General features: G+C 34.5%; 1 protein-coding gene across 4 annotated transcripts; it reads right to left on the bottom strand.

The window, feature by feature from the left end:
* Positions 1–10,235: 10,235 nt before the first annotated feature.
* On the bottom strand, positions 10,236–16,066 carry LOC127856328 (cysteine-rich and transmembrane domain-containing protein 1-like). 4 transcript variants are annotated; one of them, XM_052392462.1, is made up of 4 exons: positions 15,904–16,066; positions 15,206–15,277; positions 12,976–13,219; positions 10,236–11,766 (listed from the first exon to the last, which is right to left on the bottom strand). In XM_052392462.1, exons 3-4 carry the CDS (start codon positions 13,212–13,214, stop codon positions 11,667–11,669), a joined length of 339 nt encoding a protein of 112 aa, XP_052248422.1. In that variant the 5' UTR covers positions 13,215–13,219; positions 15,206–15,277; positions 15,904–16,066; the 3' UTR covers positions 10,236–11,666. The 4 variants fall into 4 exon arrangements, with proteins under 4 accessions (XP_052248422.1, XP_052248421.1, XP_052248423.1 ...); XM_052392461.1 differs by having other exon boundaries at positions 12,976–13,222; XM_052392463.1 differs by having other exon boundaries at positions 12,976–13,222; positions 15,999–16,060.
* Between the last annotated feature and the right edge of the window lie 2,004 nt (positions 16,067–18,070).

An 18,070-nucleotide genomic window follows, 5' to 3' on the forward strand; every position in this document is an offset into this window, starting at 1 on the left:
GTTCAGGAACTAGAATGGTGGCTACTTCATTAGAAGAGGCATCATCAAGTGTATCGTCAAGAACCCTTGGATCGAATCCGTACAATTTGCATGTTATAAATTCGTCAAATGATACGTCTTGAACAATTTGACCTGAACTTATTCTCCCTTTGTCTTAATTTTTCTCATTTGCTGTTTCGTTTGTTAATTTAAATGAGTCATCTTCCATTTCGTTTTGCAAAAGATCATCCCATAAAATGTTACATGTTATATTATCAATATTATCTGACATTTTTTTCTTTTAAGACTTATCTTATTTTTCTTTATTTAATAATTTTTACTTGTTAAATGTTTAATTGAAGCAGACGAAAGTACTTTAGTGTGTAATATAGTGATTTATATGTATATTTTTAATGATTATTGTCATTGATAACAATTTAATAAAATAATACGAAAATATACATTTTACTTTTTTTATTTGGTCAATAAAATTCTCAGTAAATATGTTAATACATTAACTACTTAAATCGTGCACTAGTCTTCAGTGCATTTGACCTTTAACCAGAGGTGAAAGGCCAAAAATGTAGTCCCTATGCACAGCTCTTGGATAATGGTAAGCTGTTTGTTCATAATATGTTCTTTTGCAAATATGTTGTCTCTTAAGATTGCATCTTGGTACAGCTGACATATCCCACAGGAAAAACAGTAAAATTATTGTTATTTGTGGGACATTTATTTGTGTTGAGTTTGTGGTTCGATCGATCTGCGAATATAACATAAGCATATGAAAATGACCTACCCAAATTCCTAAATGAACATATTCTACAAAATACCTCTTCTTCTTTTTCAAATTCAGAAATCCACATATTTACGTGTCCACGAAAAGTCGTTTTTTGGAAAACCAAGAAATATCATGCCTAGGAATATAAATGATTGTACGTCACATGACAATGTTTCTATGCTTAAGCACACAATTGCATGTCATTGAACATGCATCATTGTACAGTACCTGACAATGTTTCTATGCTTGATCACACAATTTCATGACAATGAATATGCATTATTGTACAGTACCTGACAATGTTTCTGTGCTTGAGCACACAATTTCATCATAATGAATATGCATGATTTTACAGTACCTGACAATCGTTCTATGCTTGAGCACACAATTTCATGTCAATGAATATGCATGATTGTATAGTACCTGACAATATTTTTTATACTGGAGCTCCTTCAGTAGACAGATTTCCCTCAGAGCTGTGCTGGGAACACCCCGAAAATCACACACGATAATTGTTGCATCGAACTGTATACAACACCAAAATAAACTGAATAATAAATATGTTTTTTAATGTACAGATGTTTCCAAATACGAGAAGTTTTTAACAATAACTGCCGAATCAAACTGTATAAAATACAAAAAAAACTTAAAAACTGAAATAAAAATAAATAGATGTTTCCGAAAATGAGCATTGCCATAAATTTTGTTTTGGAGAAGCATTTCATGCTTTTTATTTGAAGTCTTTTACAGAAGTTCGGGTTGGTGTTGCTTTTTTATAAATATATATAATCTGCAGTGTTGGTTTTTTTGTGTTAAAATTCGGTTCCAGTAGAAGGACTCATTCCCAATGGAAAAAAGAATATATTTTTCCGAAACGGGATCTTAAAAATTCCAATGGAATGTTTACAAAAAAATAATTATTTGTTTGAATGAGTCTAAGCATGTCATGCGTCTCCAAATTTAGCTCTATAAGTTGAAGACGGTTATTATAGAGAAAATTGTTAAGTCCAAGGCCGATAACTTTGCCAAAAATCAATAAACGAGAACAAAGCTCACACGTAATATGTAAGTCATGTATGTAGAGTCATATAACAAAAATTACCTTAACATCTGAAAGCGTTGCGTAAAAAACATTTGAATACAGTTATTATAGAGAAAATTGAAAAGACCAAGGTCCATAACTTTGCAAAAAATCATTGGACCGGAACAAAGCTCACACTTAATCTGTAATTCATGTAGGTAGGGTCACATACTAAAAATTTGCCAAATATCTTCAAGCGTTACATAACGAACCTCTGGAAGACGGTTATTATAGAGAAAATGTCTAGGTCCAAGCCCATAACTTCGCCAAAAAATCAATGGACCGGAACAATTCCACCTTTTACCTGTTGGTTATGTAGGTAGGTAGGGACTCAGATACCAAAAATAAGCTGAATATCTGAAAGACTTATGTAAAAACCCTCCAGAAAACAGTTATTAAAGAAAATAATTCGAAGTCCAATGCATATTACTTCGCCAAAAATCAATGGACCCGAACGAATTCCACACTTCATCTATATGTCACCCCTACCGGGAGCCATTAAAAGTCCCTATTATACCTAATCATCGTCATCTAGTGGCACTCTTGGCTTTCATGATTCTTGGCTTTAAACACGGTACCATAGGTCCCTGAAACATGAATTTCAGAAGATGATAAAAAGTATGAGCCAAATGACCGCTATTCCTATCTCAAACTGCTTGTACTGACATGTTTATATTTTAAAATGTATACAACTTTCATCTTTCTATCATTTAAAATATGACAAAAATACCATAGAACAGCCGGCCAGCCCATTCTTAGGCTGTTTGCATACTTAAATTTGCTTCCATGTACATGTGCATAACATAATTATGTTTTCTACTTTGACATGAACTATTGCCATTATGTATTGTACTATTTAGGCAACTGTATGTCACCTTTATAATACTAGCTATGCGCATTGTTAGCATGACATACAAATTAAAAAATGAATTGTTTTTATTTTTAATTGATCATCAGTTTTCGCAAGCTGACAAAAGAAAACTAATTGGCTAATTTTTGCCCAATGTGAGCCATTGCATTGGTGAAAAATGAAAATGTTGAATCACACGGAAGCATCCTGTGTCAAATAAAATATAAATACTGAGACACAAACGGAGGATGAGCCTCATACAAACACAATCATCAAAAGTATACATGCAAAAACTTTATTAATTAGGGTTGTTTTGATTGTATCTGTTGCGAAATAGGGATTTGCCAGGTTCTCACCTGTGTCAATGAAGCTGTAAACTCCTAAAATGCAGCATGGTTATGGGATATAAATGTGTTCAAACTTTGTGAAGCTTAAACTTTAAATGTATGTGGCGACAGTAAAATATTGTTCTATTTTTCGAGCAAAGAAGCATCATAGAAAATGTCTATGCTCAAACATTGTATTTGCCTTCTTCTGTCATTTTTAACATAGGTTATTAGACGTTTCACTGTAGAATACGGGGATATATTTGGACGAGCACACAGTTTGAAGTCATATTGGACTAGCTCTGTGAGAGTCCAAATATATTTAGTATTGTACAGTATAAACGTCTAGTAAGCATTTTATTATTTACCCCTTTATTAAGCTCTATGTTATTTTTATTATGTCCCCGGATCGAATGATCGGGGGCATATTGTTTTTGGCCTGTCTGTCTGTCATTCTGTCACTCTGTCATTCTGTCCCAAAACTTTAACCTTGGTTAAAGTTTGATAACTTTTGCAATATTGAAGGTAGCACTTCATATTTAGCATGCATGTGTATCTCACGGAGCTGCACATTTTGAGTGGTGAAAAGTCAAGGTCAAGGTCATCCTTCAAGGTCAGAGGTCAACTAACACTGTATTTTTCTTTCCTAAAACTTTTACCTTCGTTAAAGTTCGGTCATAACTTCTTTTTGAATATTGAAGATAGCAACTTCATATTTGACATGCATGTGTATCTCATGGAGCTGCACGTTTTGAGTTGTGAAAGGTCAAGGTCATCCTTCAAGGTCAAATGTCAAACATTAAAAAAAATAATTTATCAATGCAATCTTTTACTTACTAACATTTTCTTACTAACATCGTCTTTTTATGCCCCCGGATCGAATGATCGGGGGTATATTGTTTTTGGCCTGTCTGTATGTCTGTTTGTCTGTCTGTCTGTCTATCGGTCTGTCTGTCTGTCTGTCTGTCTGTCTGTCTGTCTGTCTGTCTGCCTGTCTGTCTGTCTGTCTGTCTGTCTGTCTGTCTGTCTGTCTGTCTGTCTGTCTGTCTGTCTGTCTGTCTGTCTGTCTGTCTGTCTGTCTGTCTGTCTGTCTGTCTGTCTGTCTGTCTGCCTGCCTGTCTGTCTGTCTGTCTGTCTGTCTGTCTGTCTGTCTGTCCGTCCGTCCGTCCGTCCGTCCGTCCGTTTGTCCGTCCGTCCGTCCGTCCGTCCGTCTGTCGGTCTGTCTGTCATTCTGTCGAAAACTTTAACCTTGTTTAAAGTTTTTCAATATTTAATAACTTTTGCAATATTGAATATAGCAACTTGATATCTGACATGCATGTGTATCTCATGGAGCTGCACATTTTGAGTGGTAAAAGGTCAATGTCAAGGTTATCATTCATTGCCAAAGGTCAAATATATAGCTTCAAAGCGTCTTTAAAACTTGAACATTGGTCATAACTTTTGCAATATTGAAGATATCACATTTATATTTGGCACGCATGTTTAGCTCATGGAGCTGCACATTTTGAGTGGTAAAAGGTAAAGGTCAAGGTCATCATTCAAGGTCAAAGGTCAAATTTATGGCTTCAAAGCGGCGCAATAGGGGGCATTGTGTTTCTGACAAACACATCTCTTGTTTTTATTTTAAAATGCTTTTAGTAATTGCATCTATGCTAGTTTCAAGACAAGCGCCCGTTGGAATCGATTATTGTATATTCGATACTTATTCTCGGTAACCGCTTTAATCGTTATAAAACAAATGCTTTGTTCAATTGTACTCCACTATCCAAAACGGAAACCTACAGACTTTTTGGATCCAATACCGGAATATATTGGAAGGTCACGTGGAACATATAAAAATGTCAATTAAATGAAGTGATTGGATATATAATACTTATTTGTATAATGCCTTACAACTAGAGTATGTTATTTATTACTGGGTTTCTGAGGGGAGATAACAACACTTATGTGATTATATTTCCTGTTTTCAACTTTTTACACATATATTTGCTTTCATGAGATCATATATAAGGGATTTATGTATAAATACATACCACACAAGTCTTGCTGTATCAATATAAAAGTTTATAAGATTGAATTTTGTAATTAAATTGGTAGGAAAAAAAAATAGGAAACAAAATTGAGGATTGGCAGCTTGGATTTGTTCTTAAACTTTAATTTGGATGCAGAATACCATGGAAAAAGAAAATATGCGAAGAAAGAACAGCAAATAAACATGTTTCATTGCAGTCTAAAACCTGAAATGTGTGTACAAATAATGCGGCTAAGAATTACACACACAGGCCCCGACATTAGTAATAAGTCTTTGATGTTATTGATTTTAGTGACAATCGTTTTAACCAAGATCAAGATCAGTTTTAAAATGATTATTTTGATAGAAGCTGTTCCGCCTAGCGCTGAGCACATAAAAATAAATTCTATTCAGCAAAACTTACAGTTTTGTTGTCAAGAAATCAGCAAAGGAGGCATTCTGGATCTAACAAAATGTGCAAGGTTTAAAATTATGATTTTGATTATTTTTATAAGTTCTTTTGATTCACATGGATGGCACAAACGTGACCTTTTAAAGAAATTTGAATTTTCTATATCTGTCCGTCTATAAACAAAGTAGCTATGGCAGAACCAAAATCAGATGTGCAAACATTGTCAAATGGTAGTTAAATTAAACTTTGCATGCAATGAACATGTTGAAAAAATATGATGCATGTTCCCATGCAATTTCATTCGGAAAGTTGATTAGTGCCTGCAAATAAATGTATTACTTAGTAATGACAAAACTTACCACAAGTAAGTAAAAACACTCAGTATCTTAGCTACTGCGATGTGATTATTTCGAGTACGACAGTGCAATCCTAAGAGTAACAACAAGCATGTTTAATAAACATATTTACATAATGTGTTGTTCATTGTGTAAATTATCAATCTGCTGTTATGTGTTGTACCATTATAAATGTTTGATATGCTTGTTCGAATCATCATGACTTATTTTTATAGATGATAATTATGTTATTTATAAGACTGTGTTTCAAACAAACTGCATACTATCTTGTATCCATTAAAATGTGTATACATGCATTGAACAGTTCATGATAAGTCAATGCTTCACAGTTGTTGAAACATAACATCACTTTGTTAATACATAAATTTGTTATAAGTTAATGACTGCTTCACTTGTTTTGTAACTTTTCTTGTGTATGTTGTTCATTGCTTTTCATTACTGTGTACTTTTCAGGCACTGACTATACTATCAAGATTGAAATGCTTCTGCTAGGGGCTAAGCGTAGAAAGTATATAATTGACAGAAAAATAAGCTATTATGGTTTACGATATATATATGTTTGTTGTCGCCTGGTGTTACTGCAATGTGTAACTAAAGAAATATGGATTATAGAACATTGTGTTTGCTTGCATTCATTTAATTACCATACATCTACAAACTCAGTGAATGCAGAGTAGACTGTCATTCAAAAACAGCTATAAAATCGGTTGCTTTTTAAATGTTTACATAATTTTCAACTTGCAACAATTGCTGGTGACTATATTCACCTAGTAAGAAACTTGCAAGTCATTTGTACTTCTACCAAATTATTCATTGATAATCTTTGCAATCAAAATTGATTATACGCATAACGTTGTGATGATAATGTTATGCTATAATAAACAGTTTAAGTTTAAAGCTATTTATTTAAGCTCAATTGCATCGAAAGGCTAAGGCTAATTGGGACACAATCGAGTCCGTCTCCTGGGTAGGACTAGTACTTAAGGGTTATCTATTTCTTCTTGAATGATCTGAGCTTTAATGTAGCCAGACATGTACGTACAGCTCAGAGTTCTTCCAGTCATTTGTTCCAGAAATTCCATGTCAAAAACTAAAGTCTCAAGTTTGCATTATAAAATCAAGTTCAATAAACCTAATACATTCAGTGTTGTTGATTTTTGCGTTCAAATTGGGGTCCGGTAAGGGAACACATTCCCAATAGAAAAAAGCATATATTTTTCAGAAATGGGACCTAATTCCCAATTGAAGGTCTTCAGAAAGGACTTATATTTAATAAACCTAAACATGTCAATTATCTCCAAATCCAGCTCTATAAATTGAACCTTAGAAAATTTAATATAAAAATCACTGTTATTATCAACTTTATAGTATTTCTCAATTTTAGTTAAGCGATATTTCCTTATCAAAAGACATCTGACCTGATTCCTTAAATGGTAAAAAAAACACTGACATTGTAACAAATGCAATAACTGTTACCATCGACATCAATTTGCGTGTTTTTGTTGATAAATGCTCCAAAAAAGTGGATACAAACTGTAATCACACGAAAAGCCAAAGTTTTGAATTTACAATTTAATCTATGTAACAGATGTTCCGGATATGGTCGGTTTAGCCCAATAGGTTTATTAGACACGAAATATATCTTTCCGGGGAATCCGAAGATAGCCATACACTTCAGCATATTTTCAAATTCGGAAAACTTGGCTTTTTCCATTGCAAAAACGTACGCATTTTGGTGAATCGTTGACGTGTTTATAACTTGGATAAATATCATTATTCTGCAAGCACATCGCATCAAGAAAGTTATTTGATTTGAGCATTAAGAATCAATGTATTATCTATTTGTGTTTATTTATGTCAGAAATTATTTAATGTTGCTCATTTTAAAGTGACGCTTGGATTCCAGACGGAAGACTTGACATGATAAATCTCGTTACCAGTTGCAACTCCGACCGACCCGTAAGGTCAATAGCTGGGTGTTAGCTAAGTGTAACTATATGGAAATCTAAAGAACTGTCCCATTTTGAGGATTTAAACCAAAGACCTTACACAACGGTTGTGTGTTAGTGATATATTTGTATATATTTTTTAAAGATGTGACAATATAACTAAGCCGTTGTAACCAAGTGTGTTCACAAAAGGATAATATAGTGTATGAGATCGTTTGAAAGGCAGCGTGGATCCTTGTTATATTGGTCTGGGATCTGATTTGATATTTTCAATATAATGGTAAACTGGGTTGGTGGAGCATCTTTTATGAGGGCGAAAAGCAATTACATAAGAGGCGTTTGCCAAGGAGCTACCGCATACGGAAAGGAGAACGGGAACCCCTCTACAACCTCAACAAATGCTATACAACGAAATCTGTAAATCTGTAAGGTATAGAATTCAGAAAGCGCCAATTGGATCCAGTGATTGGTAGATTGAATTCGAATCGAAGAAAAAGACCTGCGCTCTGTCTGCATTAAGATGTCTCCACCAAGCTTACCCGACTCGAATTATTTTTAATTCCTCGCGCGGAGCGTGTGCGTCATGTGCAGTCACTGGGTACACTAAAACTTCTGCACAAAAACGCGGGTTGTGAGGAGAAACGACATTTCCCTATGCTCACATTGTGTTTAGTTTTGCGGCAAATCGGACATTGTTCACTTGTGTTTTCTTCAATTTAAACTTTCGTTTATATATGCTAATTGCACTTGTAAAAGACGATTCAATTTATATTAAAACTAATTAGGTATTTAAAATTATGTACATCCCTGCTCTCAGATGTAATTTTATATTTGAAAACAAATCGCTACCATCATTTAATACACATTCAACTGTGTCTTAGAAAAAGGAAATTTCAACATGTCACTAAAAAATAACTTCCCCACGGGAGCCCCATTTCGAACGCGGTCAAGCAAAGAGCACGAATCAAATGAGAAAATTCTTCTGGATGATGCAGATCATTGAACTTCACCTTCACGAGGTAAACATTCAGTAAATATATAAACAAAGACGGTTATGAAACGGTTTAATACTGAAATAGTATTTTATTGATGATATAAAAGTTATACAATGCTAAAAATACAAGTAATTGTATGCGTATGCGTGAAATACATAGTTAAGCCTTAACTTAAGGGGCACGATTGTACGAGAAAATAGCATAAATTAGCAAAATGTAAACATGAATCACGACCATTTTTCTAAACAAAAATTGATGACATCTGCTTATTGGAAAAGGCTGTAGCTAGACACATAATACTTATATACATAGTTTATCTCCTACAAAAAAAACGGTCAAACCTTCGCCGATTTTTTATAATTTTTCATATTTCTGCATTTTCTGAAAGTCTGGGTTTTGCAGACGCTTGGTTGATTGCAAAAAAATAACAGAAAGAAAAAAGATTACACACCACGCAGTCAAATAATGTTTTTAATAAACCAATTCTTGCATTCGTGTTCATTCGATCGAATTTCTTTATTATTTGTGCAAATAATTTACATAAATAAAGTGATAATTTTAAAAATGGGTCAATTTCAAAAATGAAAACGTTTGATCATCCCTGCTAATATGGTTGATGTGAACATCCCTCAGTGTGTTTTTGCAAGTGTGGCATTTATATATGTATTTTCGACTGCGCATGTGCTCGTACGGGAATATGGTATGTGTGAAGTACTATCGATTACATTAATTGGATTTCTCCCTAATTTACATCAATTAGGTAAAACTTGCTCTATACATATAGTTGGCTTACGAAGCATAGTGTGTGATAAAGAAGATGCCTTTTTCCAAAGCAACATTGGGTTTTTTATTCCCGTTGTGAACACCTAGTCTTCGCGTAAGACGACATAGTGCGTTAGGGTTCAGCGGTAGATCGAACTTGCGACCCCTGAGTATGACACAATACGTGTTCGTTAGCACTTGATCACGTATCCGCTAGCGATTGCTAAATGCTCCCATGTTTATATCCATTCTCACCTATTTGCTCCTGCTTACAGCTTAGCGAGATGAACTGTTTGTTTTAAACCTATGCCACTTTAAAGCATCTGGGCGTTTGCTATATTTCCAACATTTCCTGCTGTAAACCAACTATCGATTAACGTGTCTTCTGTGAATGGTGGTCATTTGTTGATTAATAATCGTTGGTCCTGATGAAAGAGCTTGTATATGCTAAAGGTCACAATACTGTTTGTGCGGACCAGTCGTTAAGGATTCACATTCTTACAAAGGACGTTAAACGAGAGCAGGTTTCTTACAGTGCAAGAAAAAGATGCTTTGTATTGTAATTGTATGAACATCTGTTTGGTGTGCATTCAAAACGTCATGTACGCGAGATTTAGTTGACGCCTCGGGTTTTTCGCACTTCGCAGTGTCGTGTCTCTGTGACTGTAAATAGATTTGTGATTAAGAAACCTCTTCACTGCAATAACACCAGTAAAATAACAGAACAGAATTCAGTACAAAATATTGTATCAAATGTCTGTTTAAATGTAGTAACGATACATGCCTTTAGCAATTAAATAATAAAACAACAACAACAATAAATTAATAAAAACAATGTCAATTACAACCCAAATATGAGCATGACATCTCAAATGTATGCAACTGTATTGCAAACACTAAGACATGTTTAGATTTGATCTTTTTAAATTTTCTTGCCCTAGGCCAGCGATGGTATAACATTTAGGGACTTGAGACAAAAGCATTTAATCGAAACAAAATGTCTGAATTTCACAAAGCAACCATGGCAAATGATTGCAAAACAAAACAATCTGTATTACCGTTACTTCCCGTTCTACGAATTTGAATAGTGAGATCGTATTCGTTCAACGTAAGTCGTTTTGCATAACCTGTGTATAGTAGTCACTTTAATAGAATGAATGTTAGCTAATTTTGATTTACAGGAAGACATTGTCACAATGGCAAGACTATATACGGTACAATAAAAAAACATCAATAGCGATTAAAAATGAATCACAAAAATGCACGTCGATCTCTCTCTCAAAGGCGGTTCGAATTTGTTTCGAGTCCTTTTTATGAAAACTTCACATTTTTTTGTTCTGCATAATTTATTATCGGCCGTAATAGTACACAAATACCAAAAGAGAAATTGAGCCTCAAATCCCAAATTGTGCATCGGTTACTTCGCATGCCATTAAAACAAACAGTTTATTTGAGCCTTTCTACAAACCAGTCGAATCTCTGCTCGGACGTAGCCTTCAATGACGTCACGCTGTCAACAAAGTTGCGCGCGCATTTGAGATGTGACACCCTTTTTAACATTTGTAACTGTTCACGTTTTCCGTCTTGTCGAATCGAAAAACAATCTACTCCATTCAATGTTTAGAACAAAAAAGAGTTAAGAACAGCCCACAAATGCAACGAAACTGCAAGTCGTTGTTTGGTGTACAGTATTCTTAAAAAAGGTATGTTTCAGTAAGGTATCGCTTGAGATTTAACCAAGAACTAGAAATCAAAGCGCTGATTCAACCGAAAAGCGATTATGTATATAACACAATTTATATGTATCAATTTGAACGTCGAATTGACGACTTAATTATATTTTTAATAATAACAGAGGCATATTAATGTAAGAACGGATAAAATCAAGACGAGATAACGTTTTATGAAAGCTCAATTTTCAGAACTCAAACAATGAATCAATCAACAAGATATGATTTATCGTTGATACCACACACGTTAGTAATCGGTGAAAAAAGCTCTGGTTAGCGATGATTTTATCAACACGAGATGCGTTTTTCATATCACAGTTATTTATTCCATATAGCAGTTGTGACGCAACTGGCAGACAGGATATTTTAACTCCGCCACCTTCTCGATGTCACGCCCCTCTCTGCTATGCCCCGCCTCCATGCCCCGCCCTCTAGTCCATGAGACAGCAGCAGCAGAGACATGCGAGGAGGCCTATCAGAAGACACTCGTTGTCGCGGTTCTTGTCGCGGGAGTGCTGAGGCTGCTGTACCCTACAATTAAGCGTAGAATCAAATGAGCCGCGTTCTGTGAAAACTGGGTTTAATGCACGCATGTACTGTACACCACGAAGTCTGCACAGGTTAATCCGGGACGACACTTTCCGCCTAGATGTGATGTGCTGTTTGAAAAGACTTCATATATACGAAAAATTCATTGAAACTATGAAGTGTTGTCGTGTTTTTGTCCTGTGCGGACAGTACGGACTCATCTGGGATGATATTACGAACATGCATTAAGCCTAGTTTTCCCAGAACGCAGCTACAATATGTTGATATACATTGTCACAAAGCATACATTCTTACAATATTTACGTACGAATAAATTTCAGTGTTTTTGTTCAAAATCGGGGCCGGTATCCGGCCCCATTCTCATTGGAAAAAAGTATATATTTTTCCCAAATGGGACCTTATAATTCCCAATTGAAGCAACATTTTGTTAATTCCCATGGAGCTCTGCAGGTTACACTTTATTAAAAGTAATATTTAAAACACTTAAATTCTCATTTGTGAAGCATTTGTTAGCAACAAAACAACAACACTAAGTTGTTAAACTGGCCACCGTGATGTGACTAAAATACTTCAAAATATTTAACCAAATAGGGCCGGGCCAGTAACAGGGTGCAGTATCACGTGACTTTTTGTGGTTCACAATCGAACGTTAATGGATGAAACAACACCGGAATGTTGGGCTTTTCTTCAAATAACTTTTTTAAAACAATGTTTCTTAAAAAATTCAACTAGTATATAAAAGACAGTTTTAATGCTTCGTCTTTCAACGCGAAATACATCAAAATTACTTTATTAAATAAGCATGTGTTCTTGGACAAAAATTCGACGTGTAACACATTCATCTTCAGGGTTATGCTGTACGCAACGTGAAATTTTGGAACCGATTTCAGACGTATTCAATAATTTATTCTTAAATCTTAAGATAACGACACAAAAATGTAAGAAAAATGTCTTTTATGCACTAAAGATTTTTGCAAATGTATTTTAATAACTTGAGATCTTTGCAAACATAAAGTTAATAGCGGTGTGTTAACATTCTGTTCAGCCCATGTGTAAACCCCTGTGAACCCCGTTGTTCCTGCACCCTGGTAATCTGATCTTATTATAGAAATTATTAGAAAGCAGTGATGTCACACCTTTATTTTTAGAATGCTATTGTGTTATTTTTTAACGTCCATCCCCTGCACTTACACTTGAGTTTGAGCAGTAACTACTGGCTGTCCATAGCTGTACGGATAGCCCGGTTGTTGTGGGTACTGTCCGTACCCCTGGGGCTGGGTACTGTAAGGGTGGGGATAGTTGCCCTGAGGAGGCGGGTATACCCCCTGGGGCGGGGGGTAGACCGGCTGTCCAGCCGGGTTGTAATGGTTGTATTCCGCCGAGTACGGGGGAGGTGCGTCAGGATATTGAGGGGCGGTTCCTTGAGACATGTCGTCTGCTGAAAGGAAGAACATAAAGTGGCGTTAATTGGCCCCTATTATGAGAAAGAGAAAATATCGTGGTTATAATCGGGGAAAGTGAATAAAAATAAAATGGATCAACATGAATAACATGATATAACTACAAATAAACAAGTATAAATGTTATTATTGACTATTTTTGTTTATTCCCAGGATGTTGTTTACCATTATAATTCTATTTTATATATGACCTTACATTTTGAAAGATTGTTTAATTAAAAAATGTCATTAAGGTGGCATTAAACATTCGTTTATCCTACAGCTAAATAGTATTATAGAAGGCAGCCCCAGGTGTCATGTAAACTTGTGCTTTGATGCCTGTTAGCCTTTACACTACTAACTCATGTACATAACGGACTACTTGTTTGGCCTTTCACTTCTGGTTTAAGGTCAATGCAGTTAAGAGATGTAGACGATTTAACTCGTTCAAATGCATCAATATTAATGACCCACATTTATTTGTTCTTCAGTATCAGTATATACCGGTAGATGCATTGAATACAGACATGTGCAATCACTGTACCATATAAGAATAATAGCCGTACGTTAATCAAATGCAGCGTTTCTTTTGATATTTTTACGGAATGCAAAACAAATCGCCAATCTGCACGTGCTTGCCTGCTGACATTACGTCACTGGATTGCATCATTTAGTTAATGCGAATAAAATTGTCGTAATATATTATAATTTCGAACGAAACCGGTGAGATTCCATTGCAGTTTTCTTAAATAATGTATAATGTTCTCAAGCAATGCGACGTTTTAAATTACCGGTAAGTATTTTTGTTCAACAAATAGCGGAATCAGAACAGGGTCAGACACTTCAAATAGTGCTAAATATGTTACTCATAATTGTGGTTTTACTTTTCGACTGTTATTGACATAGAATTTAAAGAGAAATTTCTTTGAAGAATTTGTTGTTCCTTTGGCGGTTGATCAAAGAATGTCCATTGGCAAAGAATTATCTACTTGTATCAACTGTAAAATGAGGTGGCGATAAAGAAATGTATCATCATAAAAGCAAAAAAACACTTAAATGGAGGACACTTACAATGTTTATTTTAATCCATACAAAAACTTTGTTGGTGAGAAGAGCATAAGCCAGTAGAAGTTTGACTTTTATGTGATAGTAAGTAAAAGACAAACATGAATAACGGCACGGAAAAATGCTATAGTTTGACGTAGTTAACATTATGTTAGTTGAAAATGGCAGCCATCTTTGTTTTCGTCTTTTGCTTTGATGAAACAAGAATTTAAATTTGAACACAACTTTCAAAGTTCTTCTTGAGAGTGCAACATTTGGCACGCTGATTAAATTTGAATCGATGCATATAGCGTTATTTTGTCTTGGTACTCTCCTTTTGCATTGAATTGTTGAGGAGAATGCGCGTAACCGGAAAAGATAATAATTTTGATATAACTACGCAAGATTCGATTCTCTTAATTTAATCAGTTTTGGCTATTGCTTTTAAAAATTTCTCTCGACACTCGTTATATATGTGAACGTATTTTTCTTGTGGCAAATTTTAGTCTTATTTCTAAAATGCGATGGTGGAAATAGCCGATGACTTATGCAAAACGGATGGCGTATGGAAGAAAATTTTTAACGATGCCTTCTTACAGAAAACACGCTTTAAATAACTTCGATATACCGTTACATGTTATGGTAATACAAATATGTTTCGTCGTATTAGCTTCATTCATATTCTAAACCAGAATCATGACACGTATTTCCTCATTATCATGAATGTTTTGTGAAGAAATCGTGCGTCAGTCTTTCATGGAAATTTAACTATGAATCTGTACAACTGACAACATTTCAATTATTTTGTATCAGAAAATAGTCATCACTTTCACATAAAGCTCAGTTCTTATAGCGTCTTACTAGCGGTCCGGTGGTTGTGGGTTCGAGTCCCGCGGCAAGCGCGCTTTTCCACACCTATTTGTTTAATGAGTACTTACCTACTGTAGTCTGAACGTGAATGGCGTATGGAGGTGGGGGTTCGCCCGTGGGTACGAGAGAGCGCGTGCGATCTGAAACGAAATGATTATTTATCAGACGGACTTATTCACAGTTTGGCAAAATGACTGTTAAAAAATAATATCTTTAAAAAAAGATATTCGGTATTAATTATGTCAAAGACAATTGAAAGTGGACTTTAATAAATCATTTGTTATATTAAAACTAGATAATTCTTAGATTGTATTACTTGTTAATCTTATATCAGACGTCGAAAACTGTGTTTCTATTAGTCGCATGACACTGATACTTCAGTTTCTAGTCTAAATATGTTAACCTAAAATTGAAACATTTTGTTATGTTGATTTATGTTAATGTTTAATTGTTTATGTTTTTGTAAATCCCAAGAAAATAACCATAGAATATGATGTTATGTTTACCTCAACAGTTTGAACCAAGTAATCAAATGTATCTGTAAGTATATCATACAGGTAAAAGGAAGTACTTTGTCATGTACCCATTTTGGCGATCGATCGATATACGTTCAAATTATTGGTAAAGGGTAGACGATTTACAATACCTTAAAAACTAGCACAGGCACCTCTGAGGCTATATTATATAGATATTATCTTACTAAAATACCACTTACATTGATCATATCCCAATATGCAGCATATGCTTCATGCCAAAGTAAACTTACTCGAATCAAATATAATAACCTTACACTTTCTTGAATTTAATATATATCATAAATCCATATAAGTACACAGAGTTTAAAAATAAGTCTGGCTTTACCAAATCGCTATTTATGTACACAAAGGATAAATCAGGACACGTTGGTGAACTTGGATATATTAAATACTAAGCTATATTTTCTGAATATCTCAAGCTATTTTTGACGTCTTATGCAGATACGTCCGTCTGTACGTGTTTTAATCACTTTTGTAAAGGTAATTTGCAAACTCAAATTACGATGTTGACTCTTAAATAGGCAATATTATACTTAGATTGCGGTAATTCCTTTAATTAATCCATAAGTTACTTTTTTGCGAAGTATAATATCAACAAAACTTGCTCAGTTCATATATGTTGGCTATTCGATAAAAGTAGTATACAGTGTTACGCGTTTTAATGTAAACAGATATTATGGTTATTATGACGCACTTAGGGCAGGTCACTATCAGATAACAGTTCCGCATGAATGCGCAGGTGCGTCACGCATCCTGTTTAAAAATAAATAAATATATGACAAATGCACATACAGCTAGATAAATCAATAATGTATACATATATTTATATACATTTATACATATATAGATCTGCATATTATTTGTTATGTTATTTAAGTATATATTTATTTCGTCGCACGTGCATACAAAGATCTATCAATTAACATTAATTTTGTTTAGTTATACATCTTTGGTGCATACTATTTCCAACAGTTTCGTAGTGGAAAACTATAGTGAACTATTTTCTACAAACGAACCTTTTCCTTTTAATTAAGATATTCGACAAAACAAATAAATGTGCAAAATTAAAGTCGAATTCAGCCGCTAACCAGTTAACCTTTAAAACCTGCTTACTTTAGACATAAAATAGCAATGATATTCAAATTAAAATATTAATACATCAAAAAATGTGTTCAGAATAAACGCATAATTCAACGTGTTTACTTTTATTGTACCCAAACAACTTGCTCCAAAAGTACACATTCGTTATTTTAATTGGCCGATAAGGTTCACAGCAGCTCGAACCTGAAGGTCATCTATTAGTCTATAAAGAAATGTGGTTAATAAAAGACATTTTGTAGCATGTTTGCAAAAAAAAAACACACAGAGAGACATTTGCGCACGCTCGCTCGTACGCACACACTCACATAAACAGGCGCACGCAAGCAATCACGCGCACACGAATACCGACAATATAACCCCATTTTATTTAAAAAAATGCTATGTCACAAACAAATCCGCGGCATTCAACATTAGAATTCCAGAGTTCTTAACAAATCTGAAGAATTATTTAGGTCTATTACAAACAAAACAAACAAGTTCGAACGGCCTGGAAAGTTTTTTTTATTTCACGTTACTAAACGACCTTTAAATTGTGGTCATGTTTAATTTAATCATTGCGAATAACACATCTGTGTACACTTCTGTTAACAGTATATGACAATACTACTTTTTTGTAATTTTAATATGCCTTTCGTAATTTTCCCTTTTTATGTATACATATGGACGTAAAATTATCATTTTTTATTTTAGTTTATTTTCCATAAATATTAACATGATAATAGCTGATTGCCACAGTGCCACATAAATTCCCAGCCCTGTCATGTATCATGTTACATAGTAGGGACGCGACTTATCATTGTTATCATCTCTTTCTTTTGACATAAACTTTTTATGTATAAAATTTTATAATATGGTGAAGACTGACGATGTACCACTTACAAGTAGTAAAACATATGAGCCGTGCTCTGTGAAAAGGGGGTTTAATGCATGTGCGTAAAGTGTCGTTCCAGATTAGCACGTGCAGTCCTCACATGCTAATCAGGGACGACACTTTCTGCATAATTAGGATTTGCTAAGAAGATTCCTTCTGTAAACGAAAAATACAATACAAGCGGAAAGTGTCGTCTCTGACTAACCGGTGTGGTCTGCACAGTTTAATCTGGGACGACACTTTACGCACATGCATTAAACCCCATTTTACTGAGCACAGCACGTATCTGCTCTATTATGTTGTATAATGCAAGGAGGCTGATCGGCCTTTGAAAAGAGTGTTGGGGTTTAAAGGGACTTGTTCACAGTTTTGTAAAATAAAATAACGATTTTCAAAATAATTGTGATAGATTCAAAAAAGAAAGT

The sequence above is a fragment of the Dreissena polymorpha genome, chromosome 13 (assembly GCF_020536995.1).
Source record: "Dreissena polymorpha isolate Duluth1 chromosome 13, UMN_Dpol_1.0, whole genome shotgun sequence".
Lineage (NCBI taxonomy): Eukaryota > Metazoa > Mollusca > Bivalvia > Myida > Dreissenidae > Dreissena > Dreissena polymorpha.

Excerpts from the sequence above, each read along its gene's own strand:
- LOC127856328 (XM_052392462.1), bottom strand. The coding sequence starts at position 13,214 with ATGTCTCAAGGAACCGCCCCTCAATATCCTGACGCACCTCCCCCGTAC. Across the intron at positions 11,767-12,975 it reads GTTACTGCTCAAACTCAAGT|GGTACAGCAGCCTCAGCACT; the intron begins GTAAGTGCAGGG and ends GCTTAATTGTAG.